General features: G+C 46.4%; 1 protein-coding gene and 1 pseudogene across 2 annotated transcripts; one reads left to right on the top strand and one right to left on the bottom strand.

Annotated features, from left to right (window-relative positions):
* Positions 1-1,007: 1,007 nt before the first annotated feature.
* LOC134371929 (leukocyte immunoglobulin-like receptor subfamily A member 6) lies at positions 1,008-6,584 on the top strand (annotated as a pseudogene).
* Positions 6,585-9,605: 3,021 nt separating this feature from the next.
* Positions 9,606-15,609, bottom strand: RPS9 (ribosomal protein S9). Of its 2 annotated transcripts, none has more exons than XM_063090299.1 (5): positions 15,565-15,609; positions 15,183-15,304; positions 14,828-14,950; positions 10,922-11,108; positions 9,606-9,858 (listed from the first exon to the last, which is right to left on the bottom strand). In XM_063090299.1, exons 2-5 carry the CDS (start codon positions 15,277-15,279, stop codon positions 9,681-9,683), a joined length of 585 nt encoding a protein of 194 aa, XP_062946369.1. In that variant the 5' UTR covers positions 15,280-15,304; positions 15,565-15,609; the 3' UTR covers positions 9,606-9,680. The 2 variants fall into 2 exon arrangements, with proteins under 2 accessions (XP_062946369.1, XP_062946371.1); XM_063090301.1 differs by having other exon boundaries at positions 15,560-15,598.
* Between the last annotated feature and the right edge of the window lie 9,533 nt (positions 15,610-25,142).

The raw sequence follows: 25,142 nt of genomic DNA, 5'->3' as shown, positions 1-25,142 counted from the left end.
CCTATAACTAGCAATACTGTAGCTGAATTATCTGCTACCTCAATACTTGTAATGTCTGTCTTCATTAATCTAAGCTCCATGAGCCTAGGAAGAATTCTATCAGCCTCAGCAATGACTCTCCACTTCCTAGCACCATGCCCAGACATGGCAACTGCTCAATGAACATTGATTGATTGTCTGGCTGATGGAAGAAAAATTGCACTTACAGAGGCTCAGCAAAGGAGAGTGACCTGCCTCTGGTCACACAGCCTCTGGAATTAAAACAGTAAATGGGCTGTCTTCCAAGGCTCTGCCCGCTTCATTCTCATGTTCTGGAACAAGGGTTACTCCCTGGATATGGGTTGGTATGAGGTGGAGACAGCCCAGGCAGGCAGAGCCCACCGAGGGTCAGTTGAGACTCAGATCTGGTCTGAAAAATTCCCAGAGGCTGCTATATCCTCAGCCCCCTTCAGGGAGAGCCCAGCAAGACCCCGGGGGAGGGACTGTTCCTCTTCCTGTGAGACTGCTGATGAGGAACCCATGACATGCAACACAGAGCCTAGGACTTGTCACACTCTGTTCATGGTCATCTACCCTGCGGGGCTCTGTGGGCTCCATGATCTTTATAATTCACCTGCACTGCTGGGAACCATGGCAGGCAGCACTAAGACCCCAGCCTTCACTGCCCTTCTCTGCCTTGGTGAGCTTTTGGGAAAACAGGTAGAATGGGATCCCCATCCTAGGTACTGATCCCTGGTGAGACCCCAGAAACACAGGAGTCTCGGGGGAGGCTGAGCCACTGGAGAGGAGTGTGCTCAGCCCCAGTTCTGATCCCAGTGCTCAGAAGACCAGACTAGGCCGGAAGCTTCTATATGTGGGTGCGGGGACGGGCTCTCACAAACTCTTTCAAGGCTGTGTCAAGGACCATGGGACCAGGAACAGGTGGGTGAGTCCTTCCCAGACCTCTTGGTTCAGCCTAATGACCCTCCCCTGGGCAGCTCACGGGGGAACACAGCTGGTCTCGGCTGATGGTGAACAGCCTGGGATGGGCCTTGGAGTTAGAGCTGGGGAAACTGAGGGGAGAAGGGAACTCTTGGAACCCCAGGTCCGACCCTACACTGCTCAAAAGCCTCCCCAAACCCTCCATCTGGACTGACCCAGGCCCCATGGTCACCATGGGGAGCACTGTGACCATCTGGTGTCAAAGGTCTCCACAGGCTAATGTCTACCGTATCTCTCAACCCTTGGATACCTGGGCCCGCAGAACTCCAGCAACAAGGCTGCTTTCTCCATTGAATCTATGAGCCCCTATACTTCAGGGCTGTTCCAGTGCACATATCACAGCTTTAAAGTCTAGTTCAAGCGGAATGACCCCCTGCCCCTGGTGGTGACAGGTAAAAGGGAGGAGTGGGATCCCCGCCCCACTGTGGGCTCCTCCTCACAGGCAGAAGGGAACTGGGTGTGTCCTCAGGAAGATGTCATACCTCACAATCCATGCCTGGGTGGTATAGAGTAACAGTCCCCCCTTAACATGGCTCTTCTTCCTCCCTCAGGACTGTACAGCCCACCCTCCCTCTCTGCTCACCCAAGCCCTGTGGTGGCATCAGGAGGGAACGTGTCTGTCTTGTGTAGCTCACAGTTCACATTGGGCACTTTCCATCTGCTGAAGGAGGAAGGAGCTGACCTGCCCCAACACATGGAATCTCAGTTTCCTCATGGATGGATCCAGGCCCTCTTCCCTGTTGGACCCATGAGTACCACCCATGAGGAGACCTATAGATATTGTGGTTCTCAGAGGCTCTTCCACTATGTGTGGTTGCACCCTAGTGACCCCCTGCATCTCAAGGTCACAGGCGATGGAGCCCCATATCTTTCCTGGGCCCCAAAATGATCTAAGCCACATGCTCAGGGGAGTCCTGGGGGAGATGGGGGGTGGTCAGGAACACTGATCACTTTGGGGGCAGAAGCACAGAGCAGGAGACACAGGGAGGAGATCATGAGAAATCTCCCTGCATCCCCAGTGGGCACTGTGGGGTGTGAGGTCCCTTCAGTGCCACTGTCCCCTTATCTACAGGGGTGTACAGGGAGCACTCCCCCTCAGCCCAGCCAGGTTCTCTGGTGCTCTCTGGAGAGAGCCTGGCCCTCTGGTATCACTTGGAGTCCAGCTTTGACAGATATGCACTGACCAAAGTCAAGGGGCTCACACCCCACCCCCAGTGCCTTGACAGGCAGCACAACACAGACTTCCCCTGGGCCCTGTGAGCTGAACCATGGGGGCCAGCACAGATGCTATGGTGCACACAACCTCTCCTATCTGTGGTCAGCTCCCAGTGACTCCCTGGACATCCTGGTTGCAGGTGAAGAGCCCCTGCCCAGCCCCATGTCCTGATCATCTGGGTCTAGGGTGGCCCCTGGTGGTAATGAGGGTCCAGGGAGAGGGTCTTGGAGTAGAGGCTGAGATGAGGAACAGGCCCAAGGACAGCATCTGAGAGGGGGAGAGCAAGAGGCATGGAGCTTAAATAAACGCTCACCAAGAGTCTGAGAAGACCTAAGAAAGGGGGTCACAGACAGAGTCCCTGGGAGAAGGAGGGTGGTCCCTCAGCTCAAGATCTAGGGCGTTTGGAAAGAGGGCTGCTCCCTACACAGCATGACCTTCCTCTTTTCCAGGGATGCATGAGAAACCCTCCCTTTTGGCTCAGCCAGGGCCCTCGATGTTCTTGTGAGAGAATTTGACTCTGCACTGTCACTCAGAGATCTCGACGTTTGATACCTTCCATCTGTCCAAGAGGGTCAGTTGCTCCTCCCCAGCATCTTTATTTGCAGGACTCAGCTTCACCCTCTCAGGCCAACTTTACACTGAGTCCTGTGACCTCAGTCCAAGGAGGGACCAACAGGTGCTCCAGCTCATGCAGCATCTCCACCTGTTGTCACCTCGCAGCAACCCCCCTGGAGCTCATGGTCTCAGGTAAGAAGCCCCAGCCATTTTCTCTCTGTGTCCTCACAGCCAGTTCTGGGCTCAGTTCCAGGAGAGTGCAGCTGGGATGAGAGGGGGCAGTCACAGAGAGAGGGTCGGCCGGAAGGGGATCAATCTCTCAGAGGCAGCTCCCTCCCCTGCCTCGTCCTAACGCTGCATCCCCGAGGCCCACTTAGGTTCTTGGTGGGTGGAAAAAGGCTGGTGAGGACTCAGGGCTGATCAAAAGGAGAAAAGGCCAGAGGGACCCCTCCCCTGATCCTCATCTAGTCTCCAATCGTAGTGGCCCCTCACCACAGAGGCCTCAATACCTAGGAGGACCAAGATCACCCTCTGAGGCACCAAGAGTCGGGCAGACTCTGGCGGGGAAGATAGGGATCCCAGGGTCTCTGAGGCTGGACCAGAAGATGAGTGGAGTGGTCAAAGCAGAAGGAGATGGGGGCCCAGTGTGAGGGAGAAGCACCTGGGCTGAAGTGGGGAGCACAGCAGCCCCAACCCCTCGCCTCCCTGTTCTGATCCCTGGAGGCCCTGAGGATCAGCTCCTGACACCCATGAAGTCAGGCCCCCAGAGTGGTGAGGGGCTCTTTGCTTTGGGGGGAGAAGAGTTCAATTTTGGCATTGGCTCAGCCACTTCCTGTGATGGTGACCTGAAAAAAGGTCCCTCTTCTCTTTGGGGCCAATTTCTCTGTTAGTAAAGGAGAAGAAGACTGCTTTGACACTGGATGTGGTGAGGGCTGTGTGGGGGAACACAGGCAGTGTTTGAACTCCCTTTGATAAACTCAGGGGCACTTAGCCTACAAAAAGTAGCTGTGGAGTTAGGGAAAGAACTGTGCTTGGAAGTCACACTCCTGGGCTCAAATTCCTAATTCCAGGGCCAGCCCATGGCTCGCTTGGGGAAGTGTGGTGCTGATAACACCAAGGCCACAGGTTCGGATCCCTATATAGGGATGGCCGGTTAGCTCACTTGGGAGAGCGTGGTGCTGACAACACCAAGTCAAGGGTTAAGATCCCCTTACCGGTCATCTTAAAAAAAAAAAAAAAAAAAACAAATCCTTAATTCCCAGCTGTGGGACCTTGGACAAGCAACAGTCCATCTGAATCCTAGGTTCATCACCTCTAAAACAGGTCTTCATGTCCCTCAGGGCTGCTGTGAGATTTCTGTGAATGACAAAAATAAAAGCCCTCAGTATGGAACCTGGCTCAATAGGGCTCAGGGTAGAGTCCAGACAAGCCTGCAAAGGGGTGCCAGGGCTCTGCAGAGTGGGAGATGGACGGATCCTCCCTGGGCTGGAGATAGAGTGGGGATTGGGTTTGGTGGACAGGTCTCCGCACTGGTGTTCTGCCTGGGGGAAAGGGGATAAGCATAAAAATGCACATCCATACACACACACAAGGGAACACTGTCTTGGGTTTCAATACCAGCCCTGCCACTTACAGGCTGAGTGACCTGGAGCAGGTGATTTACCTCTCCAAGCCTATTTCCTCACCTGTAAAATGGGTGGAGTGGAGAGGGTGGCAATTCCATGTTGCATACTGTCGTGAGGATTGGGGGTGATGAATGCAAAGACCCAGCATTTGCCTGGCCCACAGTAGGTGCTCAATTAAATGGCATTGTTGGTTCATTCATGACATTACTCATGCTCAAGGTCTTGAAAGGTACCTGGACGTTCTGATTGCGATCTCAGTGGCCTCTGTCCTGCTGCACTTCCTTTTCCTCTTCCTCCTCATCCAACACCTGTGTCAGCAGAAACACAGGAAGTCAGGTGAGTAAGCAATAGAATGACCCTGGCCTCATAAGATGGTAGGTTTCCCCGTGGGCCGAGGGTGTGCTCAGGGCACCAGACAAATGGAAACCAAATAGAGAAAAGTCAACTTAGAAAAACTTCTCTGGCATTTCCCAGTGAGAAAAATCCAGAAAGAGATTATAAGTGTATGTGGAAGTATTTCACAGTATTCTTTTGGCTTTTTCAAACTTAAGTATTTGAAAACATTCCACATATATTGTTTTTTTATTGTTTAGACCTGCTTTCTCTTGAATGCTATATGGAGATGAGAGAATTATAATCTTTTCAGTTCTTAGATCTTCCGTAGATCTTACTGCAGCCCTGGGAGAGGGTTCTAGGGTGGGTTGAAGACTGATTTCCAATTTCCTGCAGCAGCTGTAGTCAGAGCACAAGGACCAAAGCCTGAAGAAGAGGTGAGACCTCTCTCAAAGACCCCCAGACTCCTGCCCCCACCCATAGCTCCCTCACTGCCACCCAACACTCCTCTCTCCTTCCTCCAGCTCCAATCAGTTGCTGAGGACCAGCAGGAGAACTTGCACAAAGAGGAGGGGCCATGCTGGGGGTCGTTTTGCCAAAAGTTTTTACTTTCTTTAGGTTCAAAGGATTCGTTGGTAAAAGAAACCACTCGTCACACTAATAAGCCAGTTTATGGTATTTATTAAGATACAGCAATAAGCAAGTAAGCAAAGAAAGCGAGATTATAAAGGCATATTCAAAAAAGAAGAGGAAAATGAATTAAACAGTGTTTACATCACCAAATTGGGGAAACATCTACATCTAGGTCTGAGCAATGCTGGAAAGTCCCGTGAACAACGATCTGGAGTCCCAACTGGGATTGTCGTGGGCAGTGCATCCACTCCACGGGTGAGACTTCAGAGAATGGTTTGGTGAAATCCTGCATATATTACCCAGCCACAGACTAATAACATTAGTCTGCGTGCAAACATGCAGCTGAGGTCATTTTATATTTTTTTATTTATTTACTCATTTTTTTAAATATGCAAGCATGCAAGTTTAATCGGACTCAGATGGCCTTTTGGAAAGGTAAAGTAAAATTGCTTAAGAATAGTTGTGACATCGGCCGCACGTGAAAGGGTCATTAGAGCTCTGACTTGGCTATGTGCAAATTCTAGGCACACAAGATGGACAGGGCAGTCATTTTCGACAGTCCTTGGTTTCCAATAGCAACAACACTAATAATGACAGTGGCTTAAGAAAAATAAACGTTTGATTTCAACTCATATTGAAGCCAGGAACGGCATGGCTCATGCACCCACTGAAAGCTTCCCTTAGTTATCTCTATCTTCACTTGTTCGGTTCCTGGACATCCTCTTGATCGCAGTGGTTGAAGGGCACTCAAACTCCAGCAGCGAGAGACACGGCCCTGTGCTACGTGCTAAATGAGGGGCTGATGTGATGAGGGGCTGCAGGGGTGGAAAATGGCATTCATCTCCAACCACTCTGTCTCCTTTACTTCAATATGCACTGCCGCCTCCCACGATGCCCAAAGAAAACAAAAACTTTTCCCCAGAGTAGACACGTGGGGCTCCTGACGCCAAACCCGCTGAATCCGGAATCCCCAATGCAGAGGGCATCCTGTGTCAGAGCCAAACGAAGGCAAATCCCTTCTTCTTTCGAGGGTTTATTTTTAGGTCTCTCTTCTATGTTCAGTTACCTCGCCGCCACCAGCACAACTTGTGGCCGCGCTCCGTGCCTCTCTCGGGCCGGCCGTCGCCGAGCCCGCCCCGCCGCCACCAAGTCCCCGAGAGGGAGCAGGCGCGGGAAAGTTTCGCTGCCGAATGGCGGCCAGCTGTGATTATTTTATTAGCGCCTGGATTTTTTTCTCCTAAGTCTTCGGGATGTTCTTCGGCCCTGGGAACTGGCCAGGTTCCCAAGGTCCAAGCAACTCCAGGACTTACTTTCCTTATCTGACGGTTACCAAGCACCTGTCCCACATAGCCTGTGCAGGGTCATTCTTCGGTCAGAGGCCTAGCAATGTCTCTGAAGCCTACACAAGACTATACACCTTAATTTTCCCAGTAGGGGTGGAAGAAGGGGACCCAGAGAATGTAGGCTGGCAGTGGGGACAAGATTAGTTGGAAATGGTTCTGGGCTTTAAGGTGAGACGGCATGAATCTGATTACTATGTGGCTTTGGCCAAATCACTGACCCTGCCTGGGTCTCTGCCTTGTGAGATCTGAGAGAATCTTGGCAAGAGATTGTTCTGTGCCCCACCCAGATGCTGCCATGAAAGACACACAGCCTAAGGAAAACAGACAGCTGGATGGTCAAGTGAGTCCCCTCTGGTCCTGACTAGGGCACCCACATCCTCATTCATCCATTAAATCCAGTGGACCCTTTTCCACCCCACATCACTCAACTCAGCATCTGACAGTTGGCCCCTGCCTTCCTGAGGCACACTGCTCTCTTGGCTACTGCGATTCCACTCTCTTTCTTGGTCTCCTCTGCTGATGTCTCTTTTGACCTCCAAGCTGCTGAATATCCAGGTCAAACTGACAGGGTTAAAGGTTATGGCTGAACAGTTTCTGCCCTGCACAAAGGAGCCGGGCACAGGGAACTGTAGGGACCAAAACCAAGCCCTGAGCCTATAGAGAAGCCCAGAGGGTGAAACTTCTAAAACCCACACAAAGGTGTCCTGTAGTCTAGAGCTCAGCCCTCATCTTCTTGCTTATTCTCCTCCCAGTCCCATGGTTGTGAAACCAACAGTGTGCACTGAACAAAACACAGGTGATGATCAGCTCCCTTACACCATGGCAGGCTCCCTCCTTTCACCCTAGTGACGGAATCTAACTCCCTTGTTGAGGTTCAACTGTTCCTCTGTATGTTGACAGCTTCGCCGCCAATTCCTGTTTCCAGTCCTGATCTCTGTCCAGCACTAGACTCGCTCATTTACTACCCACATGCCACCTGCCCATTCAACTGCGGGCTGCAACTTCATATACCTACTATCCAACCCTGCAAAACACACTGACTGAAGAAGGGCAAGAGTGGAATCAGGAGACATCCACCTCACTGTCTTCCTACAGCAGAGCCCTGACAAGATGAAGACACCCAGGTAGTGTGTCCTTTCTTCCCCAAGCCCTCAGGCTTATCCCTACCCCAACCATGTACCTTCCCTCTCACTCCAGGCTGGTACATCTGAAGACCTTCTAGGACATGATCTACACCTAGCTGAGCCACTTGACCCTCAGACAGGGGACAACTGCACCCTCTTCCTCCCAGTTAGGGGAGCCGCCAGCTGAGCCCAGCACGTACACTCCTCTGGCCAGCCACTAGCCCAGACCAAGTTCCAGATACCCACATTCCAGAGATTGGGATCTCAGGGACCCCAGAAGCTACAGGAGCTGCCCCCATGGACACTCAGCTAATGACCCAAGTCTGTCTGGAGACCTAACATGGATGACCAGGAGATTGTGGGACCTTCTGGAAGTTGACTGCTTCCAGGGACTCCACCAAAATTAAAGCTGATCTTACAGTGCCTACCAAAGTAACCCAGCAGACTGCAAGGATCATTATCCAACTGGCAACCTTGGAGGGAGGCAGGATGCCTACCACCCAGCCCAAGTAAAGTGCAGTGGATGTAGATTTCTCTGCAGACTTCACAGCAATTTAGCAGTGTCAAAGGACTCAGTTTGCGCTTGCTGTTGTGGCTGGCACTTAACTGACCTCAAAGCAGGAAAGCCCTCAGGCAGAAATGTGATCCAAGCTGAGTGGATTGCTCAATTTCCTCACTTCCTGAGACCAAGCCTTTCCTCCCCCGCCTGCGGCAGCTTCTCAACAAGGCAAAAAAAGGGAAACTCGGTCCCTCCTGACCATGAGTCTACAGAAACTCTTAAGTGCACGGGGAGGAGAGCGAGATTCCCTAACTTCCCCTTTCTGTTGGTCACGAATACATTTCCAACCTTAAGACACAAAATTGGGACCCTACCCAATACCAACCATCATAACGAGCTTTAAAACCAGCCTGTAGTTTGTCGAGTGCTCCCCAGTAACAAAACACTTTTTTACCAGCTCATCTCACGAAATCAGCTTTCAGCTGCCACCCTGACTTGTCTCTTGCCAGGTGTCAGGGTCAAAGGGCTAGATGTGCACTGTGGGCCCTGGCCTCCACTTGCCATTTTCTCTGCCTGGAAATGACTATTTCCCACCCCCATATGTAAATGCTGGCTTACCCAGAATTACTCACTGGTTTTGAATCAACACTGTTGGCCCCCATTCATGAAACTGGAAGTGGCTGGTAAATGTTTGTTTTGTTCACTACTGTCACCCACCATAAGACAAGGACCATCTGGTAGGGATTCACAAGTATCTAAACCAACAGGGTTAACCAGGCCCCTTCTGTACACAAGGCAACACTCAATGAGTGAACTAGCCCTGAAGTAGCCTGTTCTAGGACCCAGCCCTAGCTTCCTTCCACTACAGAAGCTGTATGTTCAGAGCAGAGTGGGGACAGTCAGGGAGAAGAGACACACCAATAAACACCAGTTCTAAAGTGCTGATCCTCAGCGCTCCAGGCTCCCAAGCCAGGGCGGTGGGGACCCCTCCTCCTCCCACCAAAGCCTCAGCCATGCCCCCCCCACCTGCAACCAGACTAGCAATGACCACTGAGCTGCCATCATTAACATCCTGAGCTCCTGAGATGGGGTGGTGGGGGGCCAACGACTTCAGTGACACCACCCTAACATCTGCATACAGCCCAGCAATGACCAAGCCGCTGCTTGAAGCCCCCTGGTCTCCCCTGCCAGAATGAGGGGGTACCATGGGCCTCATCCACACAACTTCCCTCTTTCCCTCCCCCACCAACTGCTCCACATCTTAGAACATAAAAAAATATTAGTAAACAAAATAAATAAAAGGGTTGATCCTGTTTTATTATCTGACTGGAAAACTAGGCAATCCACCAGCCCGGGAGGGGACTGGAGGGCTTAATCCTCCTCCTCGTCATCACCAGCTCCAGCCCCACCCTGGCCCTTCTTGGCGTTCTTCCTCTTCACACGGCCTGGGCGGCCACCCCCATATGGAGAGCGGAGGGAGAAGTCGATGTGCTTCTGGGAGTCCAGGCGGACAATGAAGGATGGGATGTTCACCACTTGCTTGCGGACCCTGGAGGGGGGAACGGCAGGTCAAGGCAACTGGGGAGGAAATAGGATCCCAACCCAAGGTAAGTCACCACTCTCTCCTCTCTGCTTGTCCTCTGCAGCTGACCTGGTTGGTGCTACAGGTGCACTGACACTGAAGCAATGCCAGAAGGGCATTCCTGATCCTAGGATGAACTCCTGTGTGTCCAGGAGTGTCAGGGCATCATCTCATCCACACAAAAGCATTAGATGAGTTTCTCATTCACATTTTACAGAAGGGGAGAAAAGTTCAGTAGTAATCCACACAAGACCACAAGTGAATGAGGTAGAACGTATGAAACTAAGATCAGATTTTCAAATACTCTGAATTCTGCCAGGCACTGAGCTTTATCGTGTGCAGTTTCACTGTTCTCGAGGCAGCAACCTGATGCTAGGTCTATGAGACCATTTCAGACAAAGAAATGAGTGAGGCTCTTGACCCTGGGTCAGAGGGCTGAGGCAGAAATTCAGACTGCAAACACCTTGTCTGCTTACTTTACAGCTTCTTTCAAATGGTGCCCATTCTACTAAAGGGGTAAATAAAGACCCCCTTTTTATTCACCAACTACCACCTGAGCCAGCTAGACTCCTGTGGTCCTTGGCCTTTGAGCAACAGACCACAGACTGGTGAAGTCATAAAGTTAATGCCAACAGAGCAGAATGCCAACAACCGGCGTCTGAAATGGACGTCACAAGCAAGCCAGCCCAGTAAACTGCTGAACCCAGCAGAGCCAATTTTGGCCCAGTTCTCTCCCTACATTGGGGATACCAAGAGCTGTTACCTGTCCAGCAGCCCGCATGCCTGGCAGAAGCCTTCGCAAGGTGTACGGCTCAGGCCGCAGTGACCCTTGCGCTGGGCTATGGGGGGATGAGGATGTCCCCAGCTCCCCCACAAGCTGTTTGCAGAGGGTGAATCTGTACCCTCAAGGTAAGTTCACATCTTTGTCACCTCCAAGGGCTGCGTAGGAGATAGGGACAGCAGGCTTAGAGAGGGCAGCCATCAGAAGGGATGGGGTGGAGGAAGATTCAGGGGGTCCAACAGGTACTACCTGATATGGCGCTGGCGGATGAGCACACGGGCGTGGTGGATGGACTTGGCCAAGCCCAGTTTGAACACCTGGGTCTGCAGGCGCCTCTCTAAGAAATCTTCAATCTTCAGGCCCAGGATGTAATCCAGCTTCATCTTGCCCTCGTCCAACACCCCTATGCGGACAAGTCGCCGCAGCAGAGCATTGCCTGGGAAGAGTGGGAGGAAGTACTTGATTCAGAGTTCTGACCCCACACTTCTTAGGTTCACAGCCTGGCCCCGCCATGTTGTGGTGGTGGGACACAGGCAGGAAGTAAGGGCTAATTCTGATATAGGATTCAATATACCAACCACTGTGTGACTCACATAATCCTCAAAGCCCTAATGCAGGTTATTATGGCTATTCTCCCTCTTACTAAGGAGGGCAGATGTCTACATACACCTGTGTTACCTGAAAAAAGGAGTAGAACCTCCCTCACTCAGCATTGTTGGCAAGGTAAATGAGGTAGATAATCCCCTCAAAAGGACTCAGTGCTGCTATGGAACTATTACTACCATTACAAAGCACAGGGGTTAAAAGCTAATATTCTGGAGCCCTCTTACTTAACCAGATGTGAGATTAAATCATCTTCCTTACCTGTAATAAGGGAATACTATCAGTACCTTCCTTTTAGGGCTAAGCAAAGAAACACCTAAGACTGGGCATGTCTGAGCTGAGTACATGTCACTCATTATATCATTCTATTTATGAGATTTTCCACTAAAAGAAACACACACACACACACACACACACACACACACACACCCGTGTATATGACTAATAACACATGGCATAAAGTATCCAACATAACACATGGCATAAAGTATCCAACGGCTGTCAGCTACTATCTTTCTTGCAAAAACCCCAGGCACAGGAGACATTGCTATACTGCTCATGTTCCATCCAAAGCCCAAAGCTCCTTAGCCCTTCTCTGGACTGTCCCTGGGATCCTGGGAGCCAATCTTTTACCTAAGCACACCCTCACTGTATCACTGGGCACATTACCACACAGACTTACAACTAATTAATTACCCCCTGACACTAGGTTAAAAGTCCAAAACTTTAAAAACAATTACTTTCACTTTTTATAAAGCGGCTTTTATTATTTTAATTATAGCAAAACCCAATTCAAGCAAGCTTCATAAACAATGAACCCATATTTACTGGGCACTTCCAATTTTCCTGCCACCATTATCCTCCAGGGAAAGTTTGAAGGAAAGCTAGCCAACTTTGTGAAGATCTAAAGTCTTCCTAGCAGAGAATTATAGGTAGATAGGGACACAGGCTATGTACCTTTCCCAGCATCCTAAATCATAATATGGATTCATCTTCTGTACTTTTTAGTATGCTGAGTATCAGACATGATATTCAAATATTAATACAAAAATATATCCAAAAGAAAATAAAGGTGAGTTTAGGATCATCTACCATTTGACACTTCATGCCTTCTTTATCCTTATATTAGAAAACAGAAACTTGATGCTGGCCAGCTAGCTCAGTTGGTTAGAACACAGCCTTGTAACACCAAGGTCAAGGGTATGAATCCCAATACTGGCCAGTCCCACCAAAAAAAGAGAACAGAAACTTGACAACAGTTCTAAGTTTAATATTTTTTAAGAGAAGTTTGGGCAAAATAAAATCATTATTTATTTTGGGCAAAATAAAACAGATTTCACATTTACTATTAAACCACCTACATCTTTAAAAAGAACAGGGGAGGGTCAGCCACCCCATCAATACAGGCAAAAACCATTATCAGATATGAAGACAGTTAATTTTCCACTGCACATTGGTAAACTTTACATCTTCAGCAAAAGTGTGCCCTACCACTGACAACTGTTATATGCGTTTCATTTGACCAATGTATTAACAGAATTAAAACGTAAGATGCTGCTTGCCAGTGCCTGCCACTGAATGAACCACCAGCCAAATGGTGACTCACGTTCAGAGTTTAAGTCTTTTCAACAAATGAGACCCAGAGAAACTTCTTGCCAAGATCACACACCCTAATGGGAAGGCTGGATCTGAAACGAGGCAGGGCTGTACCAAAGAGCAAACACCTAAGCAAAGGTGTGGACAACATGAACACCTGCAAAGGCAGAGCTCTTGGGCTCCTCCTTCCTATTGGTGGCTACCTTGGCAACTTTCGCTTCTGCCCTGGAAAACCACAAATAACCCCCCCCTTTTTTTTTAAAAAAAAAAAGATGACTGGTAAGGGGATCTCAACCCTTGGCTTGGTGTTGTCAGCACCACGCTCAGCCAGTGAGCTAACCGGCCATCCCTACACAGGATCCGAACCCACGGCCTTGGTGTTATCAGCATCACACTCTCCCGAGTGAGCCACGGGCCGGCCCCACAAATAACCCTGGAACACCTGTAGCTCAATCATTTTCCCACACTGACTGTATCATCTAACTATGAACCTGAGTAAGTTTCATTGTGATTAGCTCTATGTTCAGAAAGTACTCCCCTAAAACCAGAACCAGCTGTGGTCCACTCCACAGGATTTGGGGATAAACTCCCTCATCATATTGGTGTTCATAGGGAAAAGGATTCCAGAGCTTTCATGATATCGTCAAACGGGTCTATGACCTAACAACAACAACAAAATAATAACTGCTAACATTTGCGAGCCTGGGACAGATTAAGTGTGATAAATTTGTGGTTAAACAAGCTCCAGCACTTTCCCAACCTCTATACACAGATAACCATTCTCCCTCATTACAGTCAGGGCTCAGGTGTAGAGGCAGGTGTAGTGAAGATGACAGCTGGGACGTGGTCATTTTCATATATAAATTTAAGTTACAGAAACTTCAAGATAATGCCTATAAAGAGCCTAGACTAAGGCACTCAACGAGGCCTTATTTTAATTCTAACACCATTTTACAATCTGAGAGGTACTATTAAAATTTCGGTGTGATCATGTCAATCTTCCGATATGAAAGCCCTCCAATAACACTGCGTCAACGGAGAAATTTAGGACCTTAAAAAACAGAGTCTATAAAGATGGTTAAGACAGTGTTACAGTTTGAATGTTTGCCCTCTCCAACTCATGCTGAAACTTAACCCCCAACACTGCAGTACTGAGGTGTGGCCTTTAAGAGGTGATAATGAAGGCTCTGCCTTCAATGGATTCATTAATTCATTCATGGATTAATGGGTTACCATAGGAGTGGGACTGGTGGTTTATAAGAGGAAGAGACCTGAGGTAGCAAGCTCAGCTTCCTCATGTAATGCCCTGTGCCACATCAGAACCTTATGACTCTGCAGAATCCCCACGAGCAAGACAGCCCTAAGCAGATGGACTCCCTCAACCTTGAAGTTCCCAGCCTCCAGACTGGAAGAAACAATTTTTTCTTTGTAAATTAGCCAGTTTCAGGTGTTCTGTTACAAACAGAAAATGGACTAATGCAGATGGAAAATTGTTACGTGGATTTTTACCACAATTAAAAAAATAAGTCTAAGTCCCTATATGATCTGCATCCCCTCCCAGTGTCACCTAAAATGCTCTTCCCTGGGACATCCACATATCCTTTCCTGTTCAGAACTTTGCTAAAAGTGACCTGAATGTCCTTGACCAGCTTATTAAAGCAGGCAAATGTACACGCCCTAGCCCCCTCCCTGTTATCAACATCAGACCTTCCATAAATTTCTTATTATTTCCACCCCTAGTGAACAGGACACATAAGGAGCAAAATTGTTCTGTGACACCATATACATCATAGTCATCAGTAAACTAAAGGCCCAATGTTTGGATACGCAAGGTTAAAAGGCTGCCTCCACTTGTTCAGTATCATACCTCTGATCACCGTAATAAAAGTCCTAGAAAGGAGAACGAACCTCACAAGCCCTACACCTAATCCCTTTCCGGTGGTCTCACATACACACCTTCAAACAGACGCCGTGGGTCCTTCTCGTCCAGCGTCAGCAGCTCCCGGGCGGCCTTGCGAATCTTGGCCAGAGTAAATTTCACCCTCCAGACCTCACGTTTGTTCCGGAGCCCATACTCGCCTGCATATGGTGGAGAGGAGGAGATTGACAAGCTTAGTACCACGAACTAGTACATAAGCTAGACCGGCAGCTTGGGGAAAAAACATCTTTCTAAATCACGAACCGTGTTGAATTTGGGGAGGCTGCGGCGGAACCACCAAAGGACTGGACTAGAACCAGCACGTGGTCACTCTCAACCACGTGCTAGCCTTCCCTCGACCCCGGAAGCCGAAACCTTGTTTTGGCCACTCACCGATCAACTTCAGTTCTTGATCAAGGCGGGATTTCTCGAAAGGTCTCCGCGGGGTCACGTAGGTCTTGCGACAAACCCAGCTCCGAGCCACCGGCATACTGGCTCAGCTTGCCCGTCCGTACCTGCGCGGGAGAGAAAGCCGAGTTATGAGCACACTGGGCGGCGCCTGCGCAGTTCCACAACGCCGCTAGAATCTCGTGGAGCCCAGAGTAGATCCCGCGAGAGCAGCCCGTAAAACTTTTATAACCAGTATCACCCTCACAACCGTGTTGCACTCCCGTCCAACCATCCTCCTCTCGTCCCTAGCGTATTATTAGAGCTCGGCCGACCCGCATGACCTTACACACCAAACCCGGGCTAGAAAGCGCGTCAGCTACCTTACCCAACCACAACCCCCGGTAACTGAGAAAGAGGAGTGTACGTGCCCCTACCACGTTCTTATACCCCCGCCGCCTCTCGTGACGCCATCACGTACCGCGCACGTCTGCGCTATCGGAAGAGGCGTTGGCGAGCGGAAAGCAGTTGAGAAGATGGGCCAGCGCGGCGTTCTGAGCTGAGAGGACTGGGTCGCTTCCTGATAGGGATCCGGATCGCGGAGAACCTAAGAAGTGAGGGAGTTGTTCAGGACCCTCTTCTGGGCGGTGGCTTTTGTTTTGGTTTGGTTTGGTTTGGTTTGGTTTTAAGGAAGCAAATATCTCTGATATTCCTTGAGTTCAAAGTTTTACAGACGAAGTTTCTCTGTTTTGGGGTATTTCAGCAGCACATAAGAGCTGTTTCAGGGCCGGCCCGTGGCTCACTCAGGAGAGTGTGGTGCTGATAACACCAAGGCCACGGGTTCGGATCCCTATATAGGGATGACCGGTTCGCTCACTTGGGAGAGCGTGGTGCTGACAACACCAAGTCAAGGGTTAAGATCCCCTTACCGGTCATCTTTAAAAAAAGCTGTTTCACATGATTCCTCTGAGCAGACTCAAATCCAGTTCCCCACGCTGGAAAGACAAGAGTGTTTGTGAACTCACCTGGTGAGCTCAGTGATAGATCTCACCAGGGACACAGGGTGGCTGGTTGCTTAATGGCGGCTCCGCTCGCTATGTTAATATATTTACTGGAAAGTTTTGAATCCGTACTGCAATCATCAGTGCAGAAGTCCTTATGGGTTTTGTTTGTTTGTATTTGGGGTTTGGTTTTGGTTTTTTGTCGTCGTCGTTGCTGCTGTTGTTTGGCGGCTGACTGGTAAAGGGATCCGAACCCTTGACTTTGGTGTTGTGCAGAGGTCCTTAGATCATGCATTTTCCAGCCACATCACATCAGGATTTCAGTCCTCTCTGCCTCTTTGGGCGGTGGTTTTTTAACAAGTCACGCAAGCTATTCTAGGATTCAAGAGTTCTGGTGCTACTCCTACCTCTGAGTCGCAGTATGATGTTGGACTAGTTAATGTCCATCCTCCGTATACCTACGCTTTTTCCCCCTGAAAAGGCTCTCAGTTGGAGCTTAATGAACTTGGATGTTTTTTCCAAGCCAGCTGTCCGTTAATACCATGAATAATAAAATCGTCATGTTCAGAATAATGTCAATTTGAAGCATAACCAAAAGCCTGCCTGCTCTTTTAACCTGGTTACAAATCCGTCTCAGGAGTGGATGCAGAAAGTGAGGATTAATCAAGATCGCAATTCTGTGACTTGACTTGCCTAAGGACGCACAGCTGCCTTTTCCATCCTGATATTGTTCCATTTTTGCCTCGCTTTTTGTAGACAAGTTAAAAGAGATCTTGATAGAGATTCGGCCATACTTGGAATTATTTATCACCTAGTGTCTTTGTCTGTCTCTGGGGTAAGTTGCCCTCCCTCAACATGAGCCTCATTAATTCATTTATGCAACAGGTAATTTTTGAGCAACACAAGAAATTGTTTTTCTATACAATGGTACGTAGCAGTGAATAAAGTAGCCCCCTCTACTCATGGTGTTTAGAGAGGGGAACGGGAAAACAAAGTTGAAGTAGATCATTTCAGAACGTGGGGCTGTGAAAAAAATAAATTGGTGATAATGACTGAGGGAAGATGGTACTTCAGACAGATGGTCAGGCAAGGCCTCTTTAAGAAGATGATCTTTTTTTTTTTTTTTTTTAACTTGAGAACCAATGATAAAAAGGCTTTATGCCTCTTTTACCAAAAATAGCAGTTTATTACCATATGATCCAGCAATCCCACTGCTGGGGATATGCCCAATGGAATGGAAATCATCATGTTGAAGGGATACCTGCATTCCCATGTTCATCACAGCTCTATTTACAGTAGCCAAGAGTTGGAACCCACCTAAATGTCCATCGACATATGACTGAATAAGAAAAATGTACTATATACTCAATGGAATACTATTCAGCCATAAAAAGGAAATGATATTCTGCTATTTACAGCAACATGGATGAACTTAGAGAAAATGATGCTAAGTGAAATAAGCCAGGCACAGAAGAAGAAATATCGCATGTCCTCACTCATAAGTGGGAACTAAAAAATAAATAAAAGAAAAAAAGAAACAGCAATCACAGTAATACATGGAACTTTCAAAAAAAAGAAGAGAACTGTGGTTGTTAAAAGGTGGGAAAGGGGAAGGAGGTGGGGAGTGAGCGAGAAATCCGTTAAGGGTCACAAAGACTGATTACATTTTGTAAACATGAGTATACTAATCATCCTTATTTGATCACTGCATTGTACATAGGTATTGATATTCAAATCTGTACCCCACAAATATGTATGATCAATTATGTTTCAATTTTTTTAAAAATGTCAAACAATAGCAGTGTAGGGCTGGCCCATGGCTCACTTGGGAGGCTGTGGTGTTGATAACACCAAGGCCACGGGTTCGGATCCCTATATAGGGATGGCCGGTTCACTCACTTGGGTGAGCGTGGTGCTGACAACAGCAAGTCAAGGGTTAAGATCCCCTTACTGGTCATCTTTAAAAAAAGAAAAAAAAGAAAGAAAAGCAGTTTATATTCTGAGGTTTCCTTTGGATTTCCAGAACACAGAAAATGTTCAGAAACCTCTTGCTACCTATTCTCCACTTGTCATTATTTATCACCTGGGAGAATTACACACTGTTTCTTGATCTCCTTTGTCAACTCCTTTCCCTCAGACAGCCCCTAGGATTGTTAGTCCTTCCTATCTGGAATAATCCTATTCACACCCATGGCTTTAATTATCATTGTTAAATGTTTATGAGCATTTTAAATGTGCTAGGCTTTGGGCTAAACACGTTATGTGTATTTTTTAAATTAATTCTTGTGGGGCTGGCCTGTGGCTCACTCGGGAGAGTGTGGTGCTGATAACACCAAGACCATGGGTTTGGATCCCATATAAGGATGGCCAGTTAACTCATTGAATAAGCGTGGTGTTGACAACACCAAGTCAAGGGTTAAGATCCCCTTACCAGTCATAAATAAAAAGTAAAATAAAATAAAATTAATTACTTCTTGTCATCCATGGGATGATTTCTATCACTAAAATGATAAGTGGTATTCTGGAGTGCTTACTGTGTGCCAAGTACTATTCTAAGAATTTTAAATATGTTAACTCACTTAATCCTTAATACATACTTAAGGAGTGCTCTCAGAGAAGTTGACACTCCTCTCATAATGGTACTTTTTCTTTTTTCACAAAGAGGGCTTTTTAATTGTCACTATTTTTTTTTTTTAAAAGATGACCAGTAAGGGGATGTTAACCCTTGACTTGGTGTTGTCAGCAGCACGCTCTCCCAAGTGAACCAACTGGCCATCCCTATACAGGGATCCGAACCCGTGGCCTTGGTGCCATCAGCACTACACTCTCCCAAGTGAGCCACGGGCCAGCCCTTATTTGTCACTATTAAAACTCTGAATTTTAAATAGATTCTTGAACTGGCAATTCATATCCATCAGCTCATTCAGCTTTAGTACCTGTCTCATCCAGTAGCTTTTCCAGAACTACTACCTCCACCATGAAGCTCCGTGAGTTTTCCCAATTGAAACTTGGGCTTCTTTAGCATTTTTACTTTTCTAACGAAGACATCATGGAGAAAAGATTGGCAAGACTTTTCTAAGTCTTTTCCAATGCTCTCTGGAATCCTTTTTTTTTTTTTTTTTTTTTTTTTGGCAGCTGGCTGGTATGGGGATCCAAACCTGTAACTTGGTGTTGTAAGGCTGTGCTCTGACCAACTGAGCTAACTGGCCAGCCCCTTTCTGGAATCCTGATCACTAAACCTGCATAAATCCTCATGTAAAGATAGTCTATTATTGTCCCTTTACAGGTAAAGGATTGATGATCTGAATTATACAACTAGCTAATGGCAAAGTTAGTATTTAAGCCTTCTCAGTCCAAGCCTTACACTTTTTCCATTATACCCTCTTAGCCAACTGTATACTGATCCCTTAATGTGCTATTATCAACACTCACTTAAGGAGTACCAATACTATTATCAATCCCATTTCACTGAGGCATCAAAAGGTGGTTAGGAAATTTGCCCAAGACTACATGATGTGGAAATAAAGATCAATCCAGGGAGAACAAGCAAAGATGACTAATTCAGAGCAAGGGAATCCGCCATTGTCATGTCACTTGTGTTTTGGCATATACTCAAAGGTAGGCGGAGGAGTGGAGAATGTTTGTAGCAGAAAAATAAGTTTTAAGTATTGCCCTGATTGGAGGCTACTGGCAAGAGGAAGTTGTAGGTGTGAGGAAGCTGTAGGTGAGCTGACTAGAATTGCGGCATCCTTTGTGATTGGTTACAGGTGCACATTTGGCTTTCTCTGTTGGTCTTAAGTTAGAAGTGGGGACAAAAATTAGGGAAGCTTTAAGTTATTAATCAAGTCTTAGCTGTTTTGGACCAGTTGTTACAGGGGTTGTTATTTGGCTTCCTGGATTGCTACTAGAGGTAGCAGTCTCACTTCCTACAAGCCTGACGTATAGCAGGCCGGATTCCTGGGCTGTTTATTGTAGATAAGGGGGTTGGTTTCCCAGACACGTTGCTTCAGGTTGTGGGTCAGAGTCCTCTTTCTATATATAGTCTGGCTAATGTCTGTTTGTAAATTCAGTCTCTCCATAACTAGAGGTTGAGTCAAGGCTGCAGCTGAGATGGGATAGTCTGGCTCCATAGCCTGTGCTCTTCACCACTGCTCTATACAGCTGCTGCCTCAGCCATCAATATCACCTCTTCAGAGAAGGAGTCCCACTCACACCTTTCTCTGTCACATCATCATTCTCTGTCCTCATACCTGGGTTCCATCTTTGCCATCACCACTTCCTAGCTGCAATGGGGAATGACAAGTAGTGCCTACCTACCTCATAGGCTTACTGTAAGTGTTAAATGATGTAATCTATGCAAAGGGCTAAGGATAGTGTGTGATACCAAAAAAAGCACTTAGTGTGAGCCACTATCATCATTATTATTTCTTCATTGCACTTCTATATCTTACAAACTATCTTGTTCAGTTTTGTTTTCTGTTTACTAACTGGCTTCCAGGAAAAAAAAAAAAAAGCTATATGAGGGCAGGGACCTCATCTTTCCTATTTATCAGTGTCTCAGTATAGTCAATAGTCAAATGTATGAATAACCATATTTAGCATCTTTATGCTTATCGTTCACAAAGTTGTTTCCAATCCAGTATTCTCAACCAAAATCTCAGAGTCTTCTAAATTTTCTACATCCCAGAATAAACTCCTAACTTTGCTCTTCTCTGGGTTCTCTATCTAGAGTAAGGCCTCGTCATCTGCCCCGTAATCCAGGGGTGAAACTTTGAAATTGTCCTCACTTTCTGCCCCATCTCTGACCTCTGGTCATGGTCCATCAACACTGGTCCCTCCTGCCTCTGGACTCTCTTTGCCCTGTTCCTCCCCATCTATCCTTTTGAGCCAGGCCCCAGTTCAGGCCTCATCCTCTCCCTCCCAGACTATAGCAGCAGGTTCCTCCTCCCTGTGTCCAATTCACCTTCCTATGGATATATTAATTTAACCACTCCACCTATCATGGGCATTCAAGCCACTTACAATTTTTCTCTCTTTTAAATAATACTGCATATGTCGGGCCGGCCCCGTCGCACTCGGGAGAGTACGGCGCTTGGGAGCGCAGCGGCGTTCCCGCCGCGGGTTCCGATCCTATATCGGGATGGATGGCGAGTGCGCTCACTGGCTGAGCGCGGTGCGGGCGACACCAAGCCAAGGGTTGAGCTCCCCTTACCGGTCACAAAAAAGACAAAAATAATAATAATAATACTATATGTACGTTCTTATACATGTAACAGTATTGGAAGTGTCTTTATAGAACAAAGGTCTAGAAATGTGAATTCGAAGTCAAACAACATGAGTATTTTTGGTTTTCCTCAACCCCTTACACGCACACACTGCTCCAAGTTTATGTATCTTTTTTCCACATCCCTATCTCCCAACATTGGATATTTTCATTCTTTTTTATCAATCTGGTGAAAATTGATAGTGTTTACATTTGCTTTTACATACTCATGGAAGATAAGGATCTTTCTCATTTATTGGCAAGTTTTGCATTTGTTTTTCTATGAATTGTCTACTTATACCTTTTATCCATTTGAGGGGTGGGATGATGGGAACAGAAAAGATCTTTTAGTTTTTGCGTATGTCTTCAATGTTTTATTTCTGTATCTTGAACACACTATTGTTCATCAGATGGGGGAAAAAAGAGAAGGAAAAAAACCCTTCCATAAGTTCTCACTGCCTTCAGGATGAAGTTCGAGATCCACAATTGCAGGTGCTTCGTGATTATAGAAATGGTTTTATAACTGTGGTTGAGCCTATGGGTTCTCAAATCAAAAAAGACTCGCATTTGAAACAGCTGTTACTTACCAGCTCTTGCTCCTGGGCAAATTAGGCACTTCAAGTGCACTAAATGGAGGAAAAGAGAAAGGACTTTCCTCATAGGGTTTGATGATTTAGAGTGAAAAACAGCCCAGAGACTGGCATACAGATGCTTAGCATATGCGATGATGATGATGTTCTAGCTGCACCCTGATCCTCTTCAGAAGCAGCACAGTCCAGTGACATGAGACTGCTTCTTTTCCACAAACCCCTCATGCTCTCTCCCTTTCACCTCTGCCTGCAGCCCTCCAGCAATCCCTCTCTCAACAGAACACAAGATTATGTAGTGGTAAGAAATACTAGCTTTTGAGTTAAAAAGACCCGGGATCCCATCCAAGGGCTGCTACAGACCAGCCAGATATGCCTGGCGAAATGGATTCCTTTCCTTCTGTAGAACTGTAATAAAAATTGTGGCCCATCTATACAATGCAGAACTACGTAACCAAAAGCAAAAGTGACAAGTCTGTATATACTGGAAAAACAATCTACAGAAGTATGTATTGTGTGCTACAATTTATGTTAAAGAAGGATCATAAATGTACGTATATATAAAATATGCTTAGAAAGCAGTATGGAAAGAAAATAAGTTCCGAATACTCTCACTCAGTCTTGATCAAAAAATTGTAGTTAACATGCTCATTCATTCAGCAATAATGGACTGAGTACTTACTACATGCCAAGAACTGTTCTTGGAAGTGGGGATATTGCATGAACAAGGGAATAACAAAAACACCTGTTCCTTAACTGGAAGCAACCCAAATGCCAATCAACTGACAAATGAATAAACAAAATGTGGTATATCTATGGAATATTCAGCAATAAAAAGTAACAAAGAATTCATGCATGCTAAAACATGGATAAACCTCAAAAACATTATGCATTAGGTGAAGGAAGCCAGATGCAAAAGACCACATATGTGTGGCTCCATTCACATGAAATGTCCAGCAAAAGCAAAGGTATTGGTACAGAAAGTAAATTAATGCTTGCCTGGAAATGGGAACAGGGAATGATTGGAAATAGGTATGAGAAATCTTTTTGGCATGCTGGAAATGTTCTAAAATTGGACTATGGTGATTCTTGTACAACCCTACAATCTACTGAAAATTGATGAATTGTGCTTACTTAAACCCAGTGAATTATACCTCAATAAAGCTGTTTAAAAAAAAAAAAAAAAAAACCAGCTTACTTGTCCTCATGGATCTTACATTCTAGATAAGCAATAAAGATCTATAGCATGTTAGTGACAAATGGTAAGGCGAATAAACCAAGGGGTATGTAGGAGGGATGTTAAACTTTAAGGTAGGGTGACTATGGAAGACCTCCCTGAGAAGGTGACATTGAAGGAAAAATCAGCAGTGAGGGACAAGACTATGTGGCCATCCAGAGAATGAGCACTGTAGGTAGCAGGTCCAAAGACAATGAAATAGAAGTGGTTTGGAAGCAGAGTTAGCAAGGAAGAGAATGGACGAAGTCAGAGTTAATGAGGAACCTGTAGGGGGAAATCTCAGGCTTTTTACTCTAACACTGGAAATCATCAGAGTTTTAAACAGAGAAGTGAGTCTGACTACCCTTTTCTGATTATGACAGCTGCTGTGTTGAAAACAGACAATAGAGTGGCAATGGTGGAAAGAAGGTGAGTTAGGAAGCTATTAAGGTTATCCCAATGAGCCATGTCAGTGAAGAGCAGTGGCCAAATTCTGCATCTCCAAGTTGTTGAGGGTAGTGCCTGTAGGATTTGGTGACTGACAGGACGTGAGGACACCAGTCACAGTAGTTTTCTATGAGGAACTTTTGAGAGGAACAACTTGTGACATAGGCAGTGAGACTTCTAACTACATTGTTGTAGAGAGAACAGAGAGGGAGAAGAATATAATTACAAGCCAATTATCAAACAAGCACAAAGAATAGAGTGTTAGCTGGGCAGGGGTTAGTGTCCTATTTTAAATTAATCTAAACTTGGGCCAGCCCGTGGCTCACTCGGGAGAGTGCGGTGCTAATAACACCAAGGCCCCGGGTTCGGATCCCATATACGGATAGCCGGTTCGCTCACTGGGTGAGCGTGGTGCTGACCACACCAAGTCAAGGGTTAAGATCCCCTTACCGGTCATTTAAAAAAAAAATTAATTAATTAATTAATTAATTAATTAATTAATCTAAACTTACAGGAAATTGAGATTCTATCAAGTTCATTTATTGAAAAGGGCAAGAGAAAAAGAAGAAAAAGAAGAGCAAGAAAGAAAGAAAAAGTTGAGGGGAAGAAATTGAAGAACAAGAGGTAGAGACTTTCGGCCCCAGAATTTTTACCATGTGAATGTATTATGTTAACAAAATTTATGTGACAAAATAAAGCTACATATTGTTTAGACAGATGTATAAATATTGGAATACTGGTAATGTTCTAGTAATTTCTTAAACAGGTGAGTAAATGGTTTGTTTTATAAATGCATATTATATATATATATATGTTTTAGCTTGTGTAAAAACTGAAATATTACATACAAGAGTCTAAAATATAAATGTACAGTATCAACAAGAATTCTCAAGGCCGGCTAGTTAGCTCAGTTGGTTACAGTACAGCCTTCTAACACCAAGGTCATGGGTTCGGATCCCCCTACTAGCCAGCCAACAAAAAAAAATTCTCAACCACCCAGACCACAAAAAACAAAATGCATTCCAGAAGCGCCCAGTGTCCTTCCTGACATTCTCCTCCATACTCTCAGGACAGAACTTCGGTCCTGACACTACAGCACTCACTTTCTTTTTTCCTTCATGCTGTATTTTTATTTATAACCTCTGCATGCATCTGAAACTTTTTTCTTTTTTAAAGATTACTGGTAAGGGGATCTTAACCCTTGACTTGGTGTTGTCAGCACCACGCTCTCCCAAGTGAGCTAACCGGCCATCCCTATATATGGATCCGAACCCATGGCCTTGGTGTTATCAGCACCACACTCTCCCACATGAGCCACTGGCTGGCCCTGCATCTGAAACATTTGGTACAAATCTTTTCAAAAGACGTTTAGTGCAGTGGGAAGAGCTCAGACTTGGGAGTCAGAAAGGCCAAGTTTTAAAGCCCAACCCTGTTACTTACTAGCTCTGTAGG

The sequence above is a fragment of the Cynocephalus volans genome, chromosome 3 (assembly GCF_027409185.1).
Source record: "Cynocephalus volans isolate mCynVol1 chromosome 3, mCynVol1.pri, whole genome shotgun sequence".
In the NCBI taxonomy this organism is placed as follows: domain Eukaryota; kingdom Metazoa; phylum Chordata; class Mammalia; order Dermoptera; family Cynocephalidae; genus Cynocephalus; species Cynocephalus volans.
The sequence above is the reverse complement of the archived record's forward strand: the minus strand, read 5'-3'. Positions and strand labels throughout refer to the sequence as shown.

Excerpts from the sequence above, each read along its gene's own strand:
- RPS9 (XM_063090299.1), bottom strand. The coding sequence starts at position 15,279 with ATGCCGGTGGCTCGGAGCTGGGTTTGTCGCAAGACCTACGTGACCCCG. Across the intron at positions 14,951-15,182 it reads TCAAGAACTGAAGTTGATCG|GCGAGTATGGGCTCCGGAAC; the intron begins GTGAGTGGCCAA and ends CACCATATGCAG. Across the intron at positions 9,859-10,921 it reads ATCCGCCAGCGCCATATCAG|GGTCCGCAAGCAAGTGGTGA; the intron begins GTAGTACCTGTT and ends TCCCCCCTCCAG.